This window comes from Acomys minous, assembly GCF_964271855.1.
Source record: "Acomys minous genome assembly, chromosome: 2".
Classification (NCBI taxonomy): domain Eukaryota; kingdom Metazoa; phylum Chordata; class Mammalia; order Rodentia; family Muridae; genus Acomys; species Acomys minous.
The window spans coordinates 66,757,451-66,772,267 of NC_140484.1; the positions used below are offsets into that span (position 1 = coordinate 66,757,451).

The 14,817-nt window shown below is 47.6% G+C and overlaps 1 protein-coding gene across 1 annotated transcript in view; it reads left to right on the forward strand.

Annotated features, from left to right (window-relative positions):
* The first annotated feature begins 5,633 nt into the window (after window positions 1–5,633).
* Window positions 5,634–14,817, forward strand: part of CPXM2 (carboxypeptidase X, M14 family member 2) — a 113,526-nt gene continuing 104,342 nt past the window's right edge. Inside the window, exon 1 of the mRNA XM_084772686.1 lies at window positions 5,634–6,081. Within this exon, the coding sequence (XP_084628812.1) occupies window positions 5,772–6,081 (310 nt within the window). The 5' untranslated portion in view covers window positions 5,634–5,771. The remainder of the gene's footprint in view (window positions 6,082–14,817) is intronic.

Sequence of the window (14,817 nt, forward strand, 5' to 3'; positions counted from 1 at the left end):
CATGTCAACGTGATGGGACTTTGTGTTACCATGGAAACGTGCCTCTGTCCATGAGACACGTCTGGAACAGGTTTCTGGGTTGGGTAGGAAGGCCCCCTGTAAATGTGGGTGACCTTGAGCTGGGGTCTTGGACTACGTAAAAAGGAAAAGTGAGCTGGCTGTGGCTGCAGTGTGGCCTGCCACCTCAAGCTCCATCCTTTCATTGACTCCCCTGCCGTGATGAACCTTACTCTCACCCTGTGTGCTGAATTAAACCCCTTCTCTCTTAAGTTGCTCTTGTCAGGCCAGGCGCTTTATCATAGCAAGGGGAAAAGTGGTATGTGCAGATCTTGAGTTTCACCTTCATATTCATAGGAATGGATTTTCAGGGACAGTGTTTATCACCGGGTGTGGCAGCTCACTTTCATTTGCACATGGAAGGAGGAGTAAATGTGCTTAGGTGGAAGGAAACACTGGGCCCCGGGCTTCTCCATGGAACTCCAGCCTAAGGAGCATGCTGGGGCTCAGCATATGACTCATAATCTGAGGATACGTTACTGGTGAAATCTAGGTGTGGAGGGATGACGCCAAGGCTTTAAACCACATCGTGTATCTGGAAAGGTGGTGCCTTGGCTTCTTTTACTGCTGTTGTGATAAAAATACCCTGACAAAAGCAATTCAGAGGAGACACCACCCAGTTTGAGGGTGCAGTCTATTACGGCAGCAGGAGCTTGCAGCAGCTGGTCACACCACACATGCAATCCTGAGTCGGAAAGGGCTGAGTGCTGCTGCTGTTCAGTTCCCTGTGTCCACATTTCTACAGACCAGGACCCAGCCAGGGAATGGCCCCTCCCTCATTGTGTGGGAGGTCTTACTACTGCAGTTAAGACAATCCAGATACCTGCCCCTCCCCCAGCTATGCCCGGAGGTTTGTCTCCCAGGTGATTCTAGATTCTGCCAAGTTGGCAATTAACACTGACTACCACAGTAGGGAAATTCAACTGGATGCAAAAATCTATAGCACCCTCTTCTTTTGCTGTCATGATCTCTGGTAAGTGCAGTTTGAATATTAATCTGTCTGTCTGTCTTTCAACATATCACAGAGATTGACAAAGGACGTGTTTTATGATTTTGCATTTGCTTGCTTATCTGTGTTGTACCTAGGAAATGGAATAAGAAAAATTAATCTTCTTTATATAGTAATTGGTTTGGACTAATTATGATTTGAATGCGAAATATCTCCCATAGGATCATGTGTTTAAACACTTGGTTTCCAGTCAGTGTGATGTCTTAGGAGGAAGTGGTCACTGGGAACGGACCTTAATGTCTTACAGCCTTCCCTACTTCTTGTCTGATTTCTTCTTCTTTTTCTTCTGAGATTTGAAAAAGCAGCTGCTACCTGTTGCAGCCAGCTCAGACAGAGCCATGTGTTCCCTACCATGCTGGACTGTATTCCCTCAAACCAGGAGCCAAACAAATCCTTTCTCTTATAAGTTCCTTTGCCAGATAATTGTTTCCGGTGTTGAGAAAAGTAACTAATTCAACACAGTAAGTGATAAAAACAAACAAACAAACAAACAAAAGTGCTGGATCTCAGAGGATGCCCAGTAGGCTCTGGCTTTTCTGAGTCTAACATTTCTCCAGGTGTCTGTTGGAGGGCTTTCTCAACAGTGTCTTACACTGTTATTTACAAATGGAACAGCTCATGCCCAAGCACAAATTGGTGTGCCCAAAGGTCAAATTGAAAATGAAATCACAGATTAGGGAGAAAATTGCATTCCAAGAGGGACCTGTGAACTAAGAATAAGACACCAAAAGATGCCAAATCTACAGGGTATAGGGATGAGAACAAACATGCTGAAGATTAAATATGAAATGGATAATTATGTAGTAATGAGATTGAGACAGTACAAAGGACAATGCCATTTAAATCACCACATCTCAACATAGTAATGAACAGGAAAAGCCCTCCAGCTTCATAATTATAATCATAGTTGCCATAACAACTCAGTATCTTTCTCCCTGAGCATCTATCTCCAGACTGTATTTTTAGAAATGGGCTGTGCCCAAGTATGTATTTTTCTTTATATAGCAGCTAATTTTTCAAATTACCGAGCTTTCGAAAAAAAGTTCTAAAAGAGTAACAGTCACAGGGATAATTAGGGAAATGAGCAGGTGTGAAAGTCCATTATGAAAAAAAATTGCTATAAACGTATTGATGTCTTGACAATATTTGTTTCAACAGAATGTTCCGTGGAACTGCACAGCCTCTTGTTCCTTGTCAAGCAGCTTAACATAAATCTCCTCTGTGGGGCTCATAAATATTTGAACAATTATTAGCTGTGTAAGGTGTTTGAGGATTATTTGGCAAGTACAGATTTATGTTGTATAGCAGAAATTGGCTTAAAACAGCATTCCGCGTCTCAGGGATGGATGAGCAGACAGACATGGGCTTACCTTACTTAACAGAAATACAGTAACAGATTCTTGAGCAAAGCAAACAATGAGCCTGTGGCAAAGTCGGGAAACAGGAGGGATCCAAGCTGCCATTTTGGGTCCTCCTGTCTGTCTAGTAGCTGCCACGCAAACTGGAAAGCCTGCTTTTATTGCATGGCTATCATCCAAGATGAAGCCGGATTTTTTTTTATCAGGTTCCTCTGATCCTCTGGAGAGATGCTCCAAACCCTTTGTTGGATGAGGGTGTGTGTGTGTCTCAGACCAAAGTTAGATAGACACATTATTAGGTTAAGAACAGAAATGGTTCCAGAAACATTCCCCGGCTGGCTGGTGCTATGAAAGGACCTGTACCAAGTGCAGTCACATGACGAAGATTTTTCTGTCTCTCTGATGCTCTTTTGTTTCTGCAGTGGATGTAAAATCGACAGATTATCATAACCACTAGTATCTGAAGAGCCCATAAAGGCTGTGGCTACAAAGCATACTCCTTCTCACGGTCACCTGTTGGGAGCCTGAGATCTCATTTAAATGGCTCGAACTTCTGTGGGGTCCTCACTAGGAGAGTGACATCGGACTTGAAGCCTCAAGTCATGATGTCCTGCAGGTCAGAGAGCTGGAAACAGGAAGAGCAAGTAACTGAGTGATCTGGCACAGTTCTCTTAATGAGACATCAAGGGCAGAGGAAGAGGTGAAGGAAAGAATAATGCCCGGGCTGGGATGTAGCTCACTTGATAGAGTGCCTGCCTGCATCCCTGAAGCCCTGCAGGCTTAGTCACACTGGCCCACAACCCCATCACTTGGAAGAGTGAAGGTCATCAGTTCAAGGTCATCCTTGGAAATATACTGAGTTGAAGACTTGCTTGGGGTGCACTAGACCCTGCCTCAAAACAAAATAAAGCAAAACAAAAAGACACCACCAGCAAAACAGCAACAACAACAAAACCCCAAAACCGAAAACAAAACAAAAAAAAATGCACCATCTGTGGGCCTTTAGGATAGGTATCACAGGGGCAAAAGGAGAGATGGGACAGAAAATGGGTTGGAGAGAGGCCATCAGTGCAGTTGGGAAGGCAGAGGCCTTCCCTGCAGACAGGCAGGCTCAGCTTTGCTATCCTTTCTGTATTTTGTGTCCTTCCACTGGATGTCACAGGTTTCCAAGTGAGTATCCTCCGAGAAACGGGGAGGGGGGCCAAGGACCCCTCCAGGAGCGCTGCTGCTGGCTGTCGCTCTGGAGTGCAGGCTCTGAAAAACCCACCTCTGTGCTGCTTGCCCTGCTGGCTCTAATTATGCATCTCTCCAGGGAAAACAAACAAGCAAACATTAGCAGTGAGAGCCAAAATGAGTAGGACTCGTTTCCTGATTCTAGGGATACAGAGAGCTGCACGCTCAGATGGGAACATTCTTTGGGAGCCCCCAGGACATGGCAGTGCCGGTGCATGCTCCACTGTCGACCTGGTAGTTACAAAGTGCTTTCAGAACTGACCGGTTCAAGGCTACCAAGATTTACTATGCTCTAACTACTGGCCCAAGAGGCTTGTGCCTAGACCGTTACCGGCTTGCTGTGTGTCTTAGCGTGACCTCAGCCATCCTGTAGAATTCAAGGGAAGGGTAGCGTTAAATTTCAGCTCTGTCAGAATCATGTGAAAAGCACTTGAGCCTAGTGTTTAGGAAGTTTTACAGGTCTTTGTGGGCCTGCTGTCTGTCTGCAGCTACAACACCTGGCCTGGCTAACATTTTGGCCCTTCTAACCAGGACTCTAAATGAATCTTGGTCCTAGGAAGACAAATGCCCTCTTGTAACTTATCTTTGGGCTAGCTCCAGTCTCTCTAACAGAGCCACACTCTGGAGCATAAGCAACAGGGGTGTCCAGGCCCTTAGGCCCTGCTCTTGGAGAACTACATCCTGGAAACCTGGGGTTCCTACTTGGACTGGGGCCGCAAGACTGCTTCTATCACCTTAGCATTTCAGGCCTTTTTTTTTTTTTTAAAATCACTTTACAGCCTGATCCCAGTGCTCTTCCCTCCTGTCCTCCCAGTCCCACCCTCATGGCCCCTCTGCCTGTCCCTCTTCCTTCTTCTCAGAGAAGGGGAAGCCCCCAAGGGGTCCCAACCCACCCTGGCATCTCAAGTCGAAGCAGGACTAAATATATACTCTCTCATTGAGGCCAGACAAGGCAGCCCGGCTAGGGAGAGTGGATCCAAAAACAGGCAACAGGGTCAGAGATAGCCCCTACTCCATTGTTAGGAGAGCCACCTGTCGATCAGGCTGCATATCTGCTACATATGTGTAGGGGCCTTAGGTCCAGCCTATGCATGCTCTTTAATTAACTCTGTGGGTCTTCTTGTGGTGTCTTGGCCCCCTCCAGCTGCCTCTTATCTTTTCTCCCACTCTTCCACAAGATTCCACAAGCTCTGCCTATTGTTTGGCTGTGGGTCTCTGCATCTGTTTCCACCTGGTTGCTGGACCAAGCCTCTCATATAAGAGAGGGTCCTGTCTGCAAGCACAGCAGAGTTTCATTAATAGTGACAAGGGTTGGCTCTCTCCCATGGGGTGGGTCCCAAGTGAGCTAGTCATTGGTTTGCCATTCCCTCAATCTCTGCTCCATCTTTATCCCTACACTTTCTGTAGGCAAGACAGTTTTTGAGCAGGAGGTTTTATGGGTGGGTTGGTGCCCCACTCCCTCCACTGTAAGTTCCACCTGCTTACAGGAGATGGCAACTTCAGGCTCCTTAACCTCAGCTGCCGGAAGTCTCAGCTAGGATCACTGCATAGACTCCTGGGAGCCTCCCAGACCCAGAGAGTCTCCCTCCATTTCTATTTTCTCTCCAGTTTTGACCCCACCTCTGCTCTCCGCACCTGATCGCCACCCCTATTACCCTCCCCACCCCCTTTCCCACCTAGTTCCCGCCTTCTTCAGGCCAATCTTAACTCAGGTTTGTTCTTCTGCAAAGTGAAGGAATGGAGGTTACAGCCCTGAAGTTCCCTCCCGAGATCAGTACGTCCCATGCCTGCAGAAGGGTTGCCCAGAAGGACCGAACACTGGCCTTCTAGGAGGAAAAGAGAGGCTGGTGATAGTCTTAGAGTGAATGGGCCAACACCTGCTGGAGAGGCCCCTGGCGGGTAGGAGGGAGGGCGGGTCTGCCGGCGCCTCGCCTCTCCTGGGCGCGTCCCTGCCCGCCCCGCTCCAGCCCAGCCCCGCCCGTCCGGCCTGTCCCACCAGCCGTCTGCACCCGCTGCAGCGCCCGCACCCCTGTCCTGCGCTGCGGCCATCATCTGTAGCCCGCCCGCCGCTCCCGGAGACCCAGATCCTGTCCCGGGCGCGGGTCAGAGCGGGCATGGCCCGTCTCGGGGTCTCCTTCCCTGAACTGACCCTGGCACTTGTGGCAGTGGCCTTGGCTGGGGTCAGAGCCCAGGGCGCAGCCTTCCAGGAGCCTGATTATTATGGCCAGGAGCTCTGGAGACAGGAACGCTACTATGAGCAACCGGAGCCAGAGCCAGAGCCGGAGCCCTTCTCGCCTCCAATGCACGTGGACCACAGAGTGGAGGAGCAGGGGCAGCAGGAGCCGCACCAGCAGGAGCCCAGGCCGCCCAAGAAGGCTACTAAGCCCAAGAAGGAGAAGTTGGTTGCAGAGACGCCTCCACCAGGTAACTTTTTGCATTGGGCAGCCCAAGGGGGCGCCCGCGATCCTGGCACTCCAGGGGACACCTAGTTTCCCCAGTATGTTTCCCTGAGTGAGCCCAACCAAAGCCCTGTGGTGCCCACTACTCATTAGAGACAGCATCTGAATTAAGGCCAGCTTTCTCTCCCTGCCCCCTCAGGCAGAAACAGCTTTGGGAAGCTGCCTGGGGGAGCCGGCCCCAGTGTCCCAAGATTGATGCTCTGCAGCCAAAGGAGGTACCTGTTGCTTCTTCCTGCTCCGCTTAAGTCTTCAGTCTTTAGAGGCGTTTTTTTTTCTTCAGACTGATTTTTATCAATTTGCATGTGACTGGCTGGTGTAATTTGGCAGATGGCCTTGGCAAGATTCGATCAGTGGCCTTTATTCAGGCAGTGGCTCCTCTCAGCTCCTTCCATTTCCTTGTCAGTGGGCCCCTTGAGTCCACTATGCACAGAATGGCACAGTCCCAACTGGAGACTTTGGACCACTCCTGGTCCCTGTAAGCAGCCAAGATTCTCCCCTGGAAAGGACAGACTACAGGAGCCCTGGAAAGCTCCGAGTCACTGGCAGGCCGGGTGCTCTATGCATCCTTTGCATCCATCTCAAATCCATCCTTACTTTTTTTCTGGCCAGGCCTTCATCACACATTCTGCGAAGAGGACTCTCTCTTAATTGTTTCAGGTGGCGACTGCTCAGTGCAGAGCCGTGTTCCTATTTCAACCACGGGGCAGCCAGGACAGTGACCAAATTCTATGCCTTGCAGTGTCTATGTGAAAGGAGTCACATGCCAGGTCACAGAGCTCTGAGTTCAGAAGCAGCTTTCATTTGGTTTAAAACGGATATCAAAGTCACCAGCCAGGATGACAGGGGAAGATGCAGATGTTCTTGAGGTGCTGGCCCCATTTGAGTACCACCTTAAATGGCCGAGTCCCTGCCAAGTGCCATTGACAGTTCTGTGGGTTGTGAGTGCTTCGCCCCCCCTCCCCAATAGAACCATCGGGACTCCCCAATGTTCTCTGTGGGAATGATGAGGATTAAGATGGAGAAAAGCTACAGTGGCTTGACATCAGAGGCGGGGTGAGACACTGACTTTGGTGGTGTCCTCTGGTCTCATTTGGTTGTCTTCCTGGCTCTGGAAGGTGGCTACCCTTGTTATGTTACAGATGAGGAGCCTTAAGGTCAAACAGGGGAAGGAACTTATTTTGCCCCAGCCCTGCTTGGGAGAACCGAAAACCTGCCTTGCTAGCCAGGACCTGGAACTTGGGGTCTACTTTCTGAGCCCAAAGCTGCTCCACCTGCAGATAGAAAGAACAGTGTCTGCCGCTGTACTTTCTTGTGTCCGATGCTGCCAAAGCCTTTCCTAGCATCCTTTAGTGTGCCCTGGATTTCGAGGTACATTTGCTGCACGGGAGACTTTCATCCACTCTGTACACAGTTTCCAAATTTCTGCTCAGCACCAAGCGTCAGGTGAAGTCCCAGGGACAGAGAACATAGGACAGACTGGCTCCTCCTCCAAGGACCTCATGGGAGGTGTGTGACTTTGGGGAAATAATCACAGGTGTGCTAAGAGTTGCAGAGAACATGGGATGCCAAGAAAATAAGTAGAAGGGGCTAGGCCAGTGCTTCTGAGAGGGAGCTGACTGACTAGGCCTGATTAGTGAGCTGCCCTTGTTTGAGTCTCTCACCAGTGACCAGTTACAATCTTTCCTGACAGCTCAGAAGTTCACATCCCAGCCGCAGCAGTGGCCCCAGCTAATATGTGCTGGGGGCTCAACCATCACAATCCGGAAGTGATCCTTCCTCTTCTTGGAGAATCATCAGCAATTATCGGCTTTAGAATTGGGGAGGCAGGGGAAATAGGGTATAATCTGCTTTGTAAGCAAGCAAAGGGCCATTTTCTTTTGGAAAGGCATCTTGCAGATAAAGGTTGGCCATGGGACAGGAAGTTAACTGTTCCTGGAGAATATTTAGCCACTTGGGTCCTGTCTGCACACGGAAGACACACTCTGAAGCACCAGAATCAGGCTCAGAGGCCTTTGGGGAGTTGCTTCCTGGCTCGCTGCTGTTTTAGCCATTTTCCTAGTGAATTAGGTGGGGCATTTTAGAGATTCTCCAGCTAGCATAAGAGTGACATTCATCACATTACCTAATGCCTCTCTCCCTCCATCTCCCTCTTTCTCCCTCCCCCTTTGTGTGTGTGTGTGTGTGTGTGTGTGTGTGTGTGTGTGTGTGTGTGTGTGCTTAATAAAACTTTCAACTGTGGAGTGCAGGGGTCTGCATGTAGTAAGGGAGAGATTAGATCAAAATGGTCTTGGTTAGGGGACTCAGCAGAATTTGTGCGCTCCAATTGTTCACAGAGAGGGTAATTATACCCCCCTTTAAGTGGTGGCTTATACACCTCACTCGCAATGTTCTAGAGGTATCTTCTGTGTGGCCAGCTATTTTATGAACAGGTTACCAATCTTATGAATGTGCTTCGGAGGAAGGAAGTTGGGACTCTGGTCTAGGGTGTTAGATGCAAACTTCCGGAGTTTACTGCATGACTGTTGCATGCTGGGTTCCAGGACAGGCCAGGGAGAAGGGTGAGAGATGGATGAGAGCATAACACAGAGAACTGATTCGGGTATCTCATGTACATCATATCTGGAGACAGTAAAATGTTTCCACACAGCGCTGGGAGCATGAAAGTTGGAGTTGATAAAGGAGACATTGGAAACGTGTGCGTGGTGGGCACTAAGAGGGCATTTGTGTGGATCCCTGAGGAGGCTGGTGCAAGGGGTATTTGGTCTGGCTTTGAGTATGGCTTTGATCCTTGGCAACCAGAGAAAAACCCTGTGGATGCCATGTGCTGATATCTGTGAAGCTGGCTTGGAGAACGGAATCCTTTAAAGAAACTGTGGTACATTTACACTGTGGAATACTACTCAGCTATTAAAATCAAGGAATTCCCGAAATTTGTGGACAAATGGATAGAACTAGAAATGATCATTCTGAGTGAGTTAACCCAGACCCAGAAAGATACACATGGTATATACTCACTTATAATTGGGCACTAGCCCAAAATGCACGTCCCATGAAAGTCTGCACTTACCAGGAGATTGGGATAGATGTGAGGACATCCTATTGGGACCCTAGGTGAGAGAAGTATGGGAGAATGGGGAAACGGAAGAATCCAGAGGGTCCTAAAAACCTATAATAATAACGTCGTGACGGGCGGATCTGGGCCCAGGCGTGTCTGCTCAAACTACTGCACCAACCAAGGACAATACATGCAGTAAACATTGGACCCCTACTCAGATCTAGCTAATGGGTAGGACATTCTCCACAATTGAGTAGAGAGTGGGGACTGACTCTGACATGAACTCTGATGCCCCATATTTGACCACTTCCCCATGGTGGGGAGGCCTGGTGGCACTCAGAGAAAGGATAAGCAGGCTACCAAGATGAGACTTGATAGCCTAAGACCATATAGTGGGGGAGGAGGTCCCCCTCGGTCCTAGACCTACGGAAGGGGAATAGGGTAAAAGTGGGAGGGAGAGAGGAACAGGTGGATACAAGTGAGGGGAAAACAAGTGAGATGTAATCTGAATAAATTAATTAAATAATAAAAAATTAAAAACAAAAACAACAACAACAACATCAAAAAAAACTTGAGAGTACCAGTGAGCATTCCTACTGTGATGGTTGGTTGTCACCTTGACACAACGGAGAAGAAGGCACCTCAACTGAACAATTGCCTCCATCAGATTGGCCTGTGGATATGTCTGTGGGGGGACTTTCTCAATTGCTTATTAGTGTAGGAGGGCCCAGCCCACTGTAGGTGAGGCAGACCTGGGCTATATAAGATCGGCAGCTAAGAAAGCCAGCAAACGGCCTTCCCCTGTGGTCTCTGCTTCAAGTTCCTGCCTTGAACTCCTTCCTTAACATCCCTTGATGGTGAACTATGGCCTGCAAGTTAAAATCAACTCCCTTTCCCCGCCAGGTTGCTTTTGATCACTGTGTTTCTTACAGCAACAGAAGGCAAGCTAGAACCCCCACTCAGAAAAGCTAAAACTTGAAATGCTTCAAAATCTGAGCCCTTTGAAACCCGGCATACTCAGGGTGGTTATGCACCATGACGCTTTGCTTTAACTCCGGGCTATGCGTGCGCTGTATGTGACACATAGATGAAGTCCGTGGCTGTGAAGAGCCATGAAATCTGAAGTGCCTTTGTCCCTAAGGACTTGCGCCAGGGATGCTAAACCAGCACCTCATTTTCCATGGAGAAGAGCCCAGCCATACTGAATGGAAGACTACTGAAAGGCATTTACTTAAATGTTTAGGTTGGAATAATTACAGACTCATAGGAACTTACAGAAACATTATGATGAGGTCCCATGATCCACCCAGTATGATCATTCCACCAATGGGAAATCTTAGGTAACTGTAGTGTAAATTCCCCAACGCTGGCATTCTCTCCATCTGGCACTGAGTATACACGTGCTTGGAGGGGGTTGGTGTCCTATGAGTTGTAGGATATGCAGCTTTGACCCATGAGATACCAGTAGGACCTTCCTCTCAGCCCTCACAAACAAAAGTGTCTCTAGCCATTGCCAGTCATGTGCAAAGGGTTGGGATCACCACTGCCATGATATAAAACATTATAAATCTATTAATTAGGTTGCAATGTTACTTCTCAGAAATTTCCTTATGTGTATCTCTCTCTCTCTCTCTCTCTCTCTCTCTCTCTCTCTCTCTCTCTCTCTCTGTGTGTGTGTGTGTGTGTGTGTGTGTCTGTGTGGGTCCACTAAGATATGGGACTGTGGAAACCTTTTCTGAGGGTTAAGGGACTTTGGTGTCATACTCAACCTGAGGCTTTTCTTGAAGCATTACTTTGGCCCAGAACAGTAGAACTTTCTGGAAAGTCAATGGTCACAGCGCAAACTCCTATCCTGTCCAGCCTCTCCACCCTACCCCTCCCCAGATGTGCTCTCCTCACTTCAAGGCCATCATCAACTCATAGGATGAGCAGTTCTGATTGCTAGAATATCTTCTTCATTGGCACCCTTCATCTAACTTTATTTATCCAGCTGTTTCTGGTTGAATCCCATAGTTCTACAGTTGGAATGCTTTGTGGTCCTAGGAGTGAGCCTCAAGTCCCAAGTTTTCATTATCCGACACAAAGAATAGGATAGAAGACCCGTGGGGCATGCCAGTGGATTTAGGATGCATTTGTTTTGTGGTCACCTTCTTTCTAAAGGATAAAATGTAGCCAACTGCTGGGCCATTGGGAAACACAGGTAGGTGGATTTCTGAGTTCGAGGCCAGCCTGGTCTACAGAGTGAGTCCAGGACAGCCAAAGCTACACAGAGAAACCCTGCCTCAAAAAAAAAAAAAAAAAAAAAATGAAGGAAAAGAAATGTAGCTAAGTACTAGACTACAGTTACATAATTCTTCTGTCTTTTCTACCCACACAGCAGAAAGAAACAGGGTAACAAACAAGACTGGGAATAGGTACATTGGATATTGTGTTTTCTTCCTTCATTGTTCCTTAGCTTAGACGCTGGCTCTAATATGGAGGGTTTAACTGTAATTTCCCACTGACTTCTTTGTTTGTAGTGTTTCTAGGCACAGGCTAGAATGCACCACTGTTATGATCTGAACAAACCCGCATGGACACCCCCTGGTCCTGACCTAGTCCCCCTGGGATGTGCAGTGTGTGCAGACAGACAGCCATGTTTCTTTGTAGGTCTATGCCCAGAATCATCCAGTTCGCATTGAATATGTGTTGTGTTCCAGCTGTCAGGAGAAATAAAACAGGGTGGTTATTTGAGGATATTTACTTGTAAACAATGCCCTTTCTGTGCGAACTGTTACTGGTTGCTGGAAAGAGCTCTTCTGCAAAGCCTGCTTCGTCTCTTTTTGGGCAAGAGCAGCTGGCTTTGATGGAAATGCCCCATCTTTGCGCAAAACTGGAGTGTGAGGATTATTAGGAATATATGTTGGTAAAATATTTCAGTAGTATTTTTTAATAAACCCAAGGCCTATCGTTAGCACACTTAGATGCTGCCACTGCACAAAGCTTCATTAGCATACTTAAAGAACAAGAAAGCCTTGATGTCCTAACATGCTTTGGTATTAAACCTGAAGCATTGCATCCAAGTGAACTCCCTGCAGAGCTCCAGGAGAAAGGGAGGATGAATTAGGGGAAAAAAGCAGCACCACCCTTTCCAGAACACTTTCCAAAGTTATCTCGCTGCTGGCCTGCTCCCCCTACCTGTGCCCATGGCTCCAGAAATCAGAGTTGGGCTTGGATAATAGAGCGTGGAGACCCTACAGGGATCCAGGAAGCCAGATTGCATGCTGAGGCTCTAAAAACAGTCCTGGCATTTTCCCGTCTACCTGGTTCTGTCTCTGGCATAAGGCATGATCACCTTGGGATTTGGCCAGCACCAGTTTCAGCTCCAAGAGCCTGGATGTTTGTGGTGAGGCCTCCTTTGCATGACCCAAGGGGCTGGGAAGATGAGTGCCTAGGCTTAGTGTCACCAGTAGTGATAGGCTCTGCCCTCTGACCCCCTCTCCATGCAGCTGCCCCTTGGGCTGTGAAACCTTTCAGTTAGGTTTCTTTGACTGGCTTGGGTTTGACTGGTTAGTGTCCCTAAGTGGCTGGCCTGTTGACGAGTTAGAGACGACTAGGGGCAGGACGCAGGTGACGCAGATGACTTTCTAAGCTCTGATTCCTCCTCCTCTGAGGTTGTAGTGGAGGCTGAGGTATGAGGTTAGGTAGGTGTGGCCTTCTAGGTTCTGATGGTAAGTGGGGAGGGGCTGGGGGATTTGAGTGGGGGCAGTTTTGTGTCATCTTTCCCTGGCTCCTGGAGTACCTGCCAGATTGTGTGCCCTGTAGATCCTGACGGGCAATGCTCTTGGGCTGTTGGCATCTTTTTTCTCCTCATAGCCTCTTTCCCTCAAACTGCTTGACTTCATCTCCAAGTATAATCCTGCAGGACAGTATATGCCTGCTTATCTCAGCCTGTTCTCGGCAGAACCAAACCCAGGCAGGTAGGTACCCAAGTGGCCCCTGTAAAAGGGTCATTTGGCCCCTAATAGGATTGTGACCCACAGGTTGAAAACTACTGGTACAGAGAGTGGGTATGTTGGTTTCAGAGGCCACTGCCCATGTGCCAGCTGAGCCCACTGCCCATGTACTCTGGTCTCTGGGGATAGAAGCTCCCCAGGCTGTTTTCCCAGGGAGAGGAGGGGACTAGGTATTAGTGGGTTGATTGATTTGGGCTTGGTCCTAGTGCAGTGGCACTGCTGTCTCCCTGGCAATCCTGTCTCCCCTCCTCCTTGCCAGACCACTACATGCCCAGATGCAAGCATGTCACCAAAACACTGAGCTGATTCTCAGATTCACTCCATTTCGCACTGTTTCCTCTGACACTGACTATCCTCAGGATTAGAAAGGTATAGGCTCGCATCTCCATGAGCTTTGTCACTTTCCTTCTCCTATCTGTATGGAGCAAAACCTTCTATTTTTAATAACATTTTTTTGAAATTATAATATGATTACATAATTTCCCTTTTTCCTTTCCTCCCTCCAACCCCTCCCATGCACCCCCTTGCTTTCTCTCAAATTCACGGCCCTTTTCTTTAATTGTACATATACATTTATTTACATGTATATGTTATATACATGTAATATGAGCAATATGTATATTATATACATATATACACTGTATATATGCATAGTATGTGCACACATTATAGAACATATGCTTTATAATATATAGCACATATTATATGTATATAATGTATGATATATTATATATACTATATACATATATATTTATAAATACATAACTACAACCTGCCCAGTTTGCATAATGTTACCTGTATGTTTATGATCTCAGCGCTGACCAGTTGATACTGGATAACCGGTTGGGAGGCTTGTCACTGGAGAATCATTTCTCCTGCTCTCAGCACTTAGTTGCCTATAGTTCTTTGTCTAGGATTGAGGACCCCCTAGGGTCTCATTTCCATATTAGAACATCCATTGATGCTGTCCCTGTTCGGGTCTTGTTTAGGCAGCCAAGTTGACAAGACTTCATGGATGTTCTCTCTCTCTCTCTCTCTCTCTCTCTCTCTCTCTCTCTCTCTCTCTCTCTCCCTCATTTCTAGGAGACACGGCCATGGAAAATGCCCTGTTCTTCTGTCTCTTACAATTATCCTTTCTTCTTTACTGCAATGATCCATGAACCTTAGGTGCAGGAATTATGTTGTAGATGTATCAGTTGGGACAGGGCACCACATAGTCTCTTGTTCTCTGCATTTTGATTGGCTGTGGTTGTCTGTGATAGCCTTTATCTGCTGCACAGAGAAGTTTCTTTGATGACAGGTGAGAACTACATTTATCTATGAGTATAATAAATGTTAAAAACGTTTTTAAAAAAAGAATAAAGGTTTAGAATGTAGTTAGGGATTGTGCTGGTTTAATAAAGTGCTGGATGTAGGTTCTCCTTCGTGATCAGTGTTGTCACAGCCCTGAGTAGCCAGCTGGGTCTCTAGTACTAGGCATAAGTTAAGCTTTAAGTCCAATTAAGAGTTGTTAGTTACTGACAAAGCGTATGTGCTCTGTTGTGCCCTTAGAGTATCATGCTCTGCTGGCCTTTGCTGTAGGTCATAGGCATCATAGCTGCGTAGGACTTTTGTCTGCTTGCCTCCCTTGGAAGCTTGCGTGGTGTCTTCT